Below are 4987 nucleotides of genomic sequence, written 5' to 3'. Positions count from 1 at the left end.
TGTGTGTGCTACATGTATGGGTGTGTGCTGCATATAGCCCAGATGGCTTTTCATAAGGTCACCTGTCGCAAGGATTGTGTCGAGGACCGGCTGTGCTCTCACCGGGGAGCAGCTGCTCCCTCTCTTGCACCCTGCGTGGATCAGGAGAGCTGGACTTGGCCGGGTGTGTCACAGAAGAGAGTGACGGAAAAGCTCTGCCATCCCCACTCTGTGTTTGTGTATTTCTATTTTGCCCTTGTGTTAGCATTTTACAGGATTTTTAAGACCAGTAAGTTTATGGAGACTCTTTCATCATATCTTTAAATTTACAGGGTCCACAAGGGAGCTAACAGCAACCCAACGAGAATAAAATGGTACAGGTAGAAGACAATACAGTGACAGGAAAATATGTGAGAAACCACAATTGTCCCTGCAGCTTATGTTAACAAAGATTTGTTTCGGTCTTTTTTTTTTTTTTCTCTTTTCTTAAACAAATAGTTCTGTGTGCAGTGAAAGCAGTAAAGCCTGGTCTCGCACTGATTTGCATTTGGAGATTGTCCTCGTCCATAAAAACTGAGCTCACACTGTACATCTTCCCTTAGCAGGGGCACTGCTCAGCCCTCTCCTACTCCTGACTACGTGTTGTCAGGAAACTTAAAGAAACTCAGCATATACGAGACCTTTATCCAAATTTGATTAAAAACAGTCAAGTTCACAATTTACCGATACAGAGGTGCAGCTGGCAGACAAGCAAGCGCTGCGGGAGGCACTGCGTAAGCCTTGTTTCCCTAGAAATGCAGACTAGAAAACCACAAGCGTAAAGTTACTTCCCAGCGTGAGCATTTTAACCGTATGCAAACATTTAATTTGCTTTTAAATTAGTTATTTATGAATCTTTCATATATTGCTTTTAGTAGATCAATAGCTCAGGACCGCGCCCCGGGTTACACCAACGCTTCCCAGAAGCAATGCCGGGCAGCCGAGCGCAGCCCAGGGAGAAGTGCAGGCTGGGGCCTCTCTCCGGAGGCTCCGCAGTAAGGACTAACCGAGGAATTCCCTGGCTTTGCGGGTGCAAGTCCCTGTGGAGTCCCACCATTCCAGTCCTGTAACGCCACACCTCTGATTTCTTGTTTCAGGTAAGATGCTTTTTACATCCGTTTTACCAGTACTGATGAATGCTGACTGGCTTCGTTCAATTGATTTATCATTGTTACAAATCCAGTATTTGAAGTTTTAAGACAACTGTTGGTATCGGTCTGGAATAGCCAGCTGTCTCATTTCTGCCAGCCTGTACTGAGCCTTAGTTTAAGCTGTCTATTGTTCGAGTTACTTATGCTCTAACACAATTGCAAGTGTGTCTTTAAATGATTAAAATTTAATATGAACGTTCAGGCATGGCACAGCTATAATGGAAGAGGTAGACGTGTTCAAAGTTTAATTTTTGCCTGGCATGGGTAACTCTGAAATTCTGCAGCTCCTGACCCTTTTCTCATCCTCCCAAGCATGAGTGAGCACGGAGCCAGACAGAGACCCACTGCCAGCTCAGGAGGGCAGGGACCTTAGTGCTTATTTGTTTATGATTGTGTTTCCTCTTTGGGGGTTCTGGCTGTTTTGCAGGTGTTTCTGATGCTTTGCTTCTCTCTGAGCCATGTCCTGCCACCGACTGTCCAACCGTAATCAAGAGATGGTGAGTTTTTCCTGAACCACCTGTTCAACAGGTATCTCAGTGTGGATGGAGCCCTAGCCACAAGGGATGCTTTCGCCCAGTGGTCGCGGCTGTATGAAGACACATGGAGGTAAGAGCCCCCACGGGGTGCTGTGGGGTGATCAATACCCCAGGATGGTGGGATCCCTAAGATGCTGCAAGAGGTGCCGCAGGATGGGTGGGGACACGTGGGGGTGCTGCGGGACCCCAGGGAGCCTGGTGGAGCCCATGTGCGGGGCCACCCGGTGCCGCGGATGGCCGGCCGGGCGGATGGGGCCACTGGCCCAGGACCCACTGGGCCATGCCTGGTGGCAGGGCAGGTGGGGGGTGGTGGAGTTGAGTGCCCAGCCAGGACATGCCTCCTGCCCTTGACCAGGGCATAGATGGGAAAGAACCCCTGTGTTTAAGAAATAAATTATTCACTATTTTTTCTTAATATGCTCATTGACCCCTTCTGTCACGTGGGAATTATTTTATTCTAGTTCCCCTGGAAAGTGAGAGTTTGATAGCCTTGTTCTCTGAAACACCTTCTAAAAATCTAAAGTAAGCGTCAGGCATTCCTCTTTCCTTCTCGAGTATCTCGACCCCATCCACTGCCAACAATAAAAACGCAGTGTACTCTTAATTTGCATTCAGCTGCCGCTACTTAGAAAGGAGTCGAAAACACCACTTTCTCAGATACCGGTCTGTGTGATAAACCAGGAACAAGTAGAAGCAGCATTAAAGATTTATTTTGCTCTGGGGAAGTTTTGCTCTGCTGCTGTTTTGCTTGGCCCTGCTTGCTTGTTTGTTAAGCACAGAAGCTTAAATGCAACTTGCTCATCTTTAGTGTTTTCCTGGCAGTTCAAGATTTCAAATTCAGGTATGGCCCTATATCCCACCTCACCCCTAAAGGCCATCTTTGAGCTTGTGACGCAGACCCGAAGGAATTGAACTAAGACAAGGAGAGGCATTTCACATAGGCAGCAATTTCTCTTCTGCTAATAAAAAATTATGGTCTGTACCATTATTGTAGTTTTGACCCATTTGTCAAAAACATTTGAATTAATGTTTTCTGCATTAGGGATTTTTTTTTTTTATTTTTTCTTTATTATTCTGGATACTATTTGCAAATAAGTATTTAGTCCAAAACATGCAAACTTTGTTATTTGTTTTCCGGATGCTGTATTTAATATGGTATGCAGACATTTCAAATATTTGTGAAATGTGAAAATTATGATTAAACAAACTCTTAAACAGTCTAAGCAGAAAATGGAAATGGGTCTTTTAAAAGAAATCTTTGAAATCTGGAAATTTTGTAGCTAGTCTTTTGCTTTTGTCCTTATCTCTCTTAAACAGGTTGCATTACAGTAAAACTTTGCTGCTGTGAACAGAGCTGGTTAACATGAAACTCGCTGGAATCGTCTGCATCCAGGAGCACTATGGAGCAATTTTCAACATGGAGGAGAAACTGTCACATGTGTCTGGTAACAGAAGACAGCATTTCACTGACAGAAAACTTACACCGAGTGGGGTAGCAAAACCCTGGCACCAAACCTCTAACTCCAAAGTGAACAGCAATGCTGGAGCACTGAATGAAAAAAGTATGAGAGCCGTGGTGACAGGAGGCGGGGGCTACTTTGGATACAAGCTGGGATGTGCTCTTGCCGACGCAGGAGCTTCGGTTGTTCTATATGACATACACAAGCCTATCTGGGAAATTCCCAATGGAGTAGTGTGTATCCAGGTACGGTAAATTATATTTTCACAACAATCAAATTTAGTTCATTTCCCTTTTCCATAACATCTTACTAGTTTTCACAGAATCCAAATTGCAAATTTCAATAACCTTTTAAACTGTGTGAATATCTCACATGATTTTTGGTCAACTGATTTTAGTATATCTGAAATAAGGTAAACCATGAAACCTGTAATGCATAGCACAGAGTACCTGGTTCGCCTCCTGACTCTGAAGTACTCCTCAGGACCCAGTGACTGCCCGCATGTGTGCCTTTGATTAAGCACCCATAGAATGAACAGAGGGGTATTATGAGCTTAATGAATGTTTTTAAAGTCCTTTGAGTTCTATGGAAGAAAAGTGTGATTATCAGCAAGTACTGAAATGGGCCTAGTTTTCCATCCCAGGATGTACAAGTAAGTACAATTATATATATGCGTTCCCTCCGTACTAACCCACTATATGACAAATGCTAACCTGCAGCTTTGATTTCAAGTCCAAATATCTTTTCATATGTATTACAGGCAGATGTCAGGGATTATGATGCCATATTTGCAGCCTGTGAAGGGGCTGACTGTGTGTTTCATGTAGCTTCATATGGAATGTCAGGAAGAGAGCAAGTGAGTCCGAATAGTTTTCTTTTTTTCTGTGTGCCTGTCCACACTGAAGATGAAAGACTTGATGCTGTAACACTGCATGTTAGATTTTTATCTCTTCCAATTATCCCGAGCGCCCGAATCCACGTCCAAGCTGTTTTGGAAATTGCTCCGTGCAAACTGGTGTGCTAGTTGCAAGCAGACACTTACAGGACTGTCTTCCTAGTCGTGAAATTATTTCCTTCCCATTAAAGGCTCTACCTGCACCCTGGGAGGGCTTTTGAGTTGGAAAAGGCATTGAAGAGTTCCGAAATAGCGTGAGGACAAAAGGAAAGACAAGGGAGGCAGGTTGCCTCCAAACCCCTGATCTTTCCCTGAAGCTTTCACATGGAAGCCCTAGCTGTGAGGTCACCGGGAGGAATGAAACCTGAACTAAATTGTAAATCATTTTATGTAACTGGATTGTAACACCGGGCTGTATTTCACGTTGTAATTGTTTGCCATCAGGTAAAAAGCTGTAAGGATGTACTTGATGTAGGACTCCAAGGCACAATTTTTATGATTAAAGTTACAAAGACACACACGGCCTTTCTTACCTTATTTAATAAAAGGAATTTCAGTCATTATCTTAGCTGGGTAGAACAGCTCATTCAAAGATGATTGCAACTGAGCAATGCATACTTGGAATTGCTTTGGGTAGTGGCAGCTGGTCACTGAAGTGGATATTTAACTTATTGCTGCAAGATGTATAATAATTGGAATGTTGTATGGTCAGAAGCACCACGATTCTCTTTGCTTCAAGCAGGCTAGTCTGTAAAAATACAAGAAGAATACAGGCACAGTTTAAAAATAATTATTTGACTTCTTGAAGCCTGAAACAGCAGTCTAAATGATCTTCTTTATAATCAAAGCACTAAATTGATTACATTTATTTGGGGACATTTATAACATCCCCCTATTAATTGAATTTAAAATATATTATTATTATTA

General features: G+C 43.2%; 1 protein-coding gene across 1 annotated transcript in view; it reads left to right on the top strand.

Moving 5' to 3' along the window:
- Positions 1-3023: 3023 nt before the first annotated feature.
- Positions 3024-4987, top strand: part of LOC104624444 (putative short-chain dehydrogenase/reductase family 42E member 2) — a 10846-nt gene continuing 8882 nt past the window's right edge. The window contains exons 1-2 of the mRNA XM_010291812.1: positions 3024-3410; positions 3926-4021. Of these exons, the coding sequence (XP_010290114.1) occupies positions 3069-3410; positions 3926-4021 (438 nt within the window). The 5' untranslated portion in view covers positions 3024-3068. The remainder of the gene's footprint in view (positions 3411-3925; positions 4022-4987) is intronic.

The sequence above is a fragment of the Phaethon lepturus genome, unplaced genomic scaffold, assembly GCF_000687285.1.
Source record: "Phaethon lepturus isolate BGI_N335 unplaced genomic scaffold, ASM68728v1 scaffold19987, whole genome shotgun sequence".
Classification (NCBI taxonomy): Eukaryota; Metazoa; Chordata; class Aves; order Phaethontiformes; family Phaethontidae; genus Phaethon; species Phaethon lepturus.
This window is presented reverse-complemented; position numbering and strand designations above follow the sequence as displayed.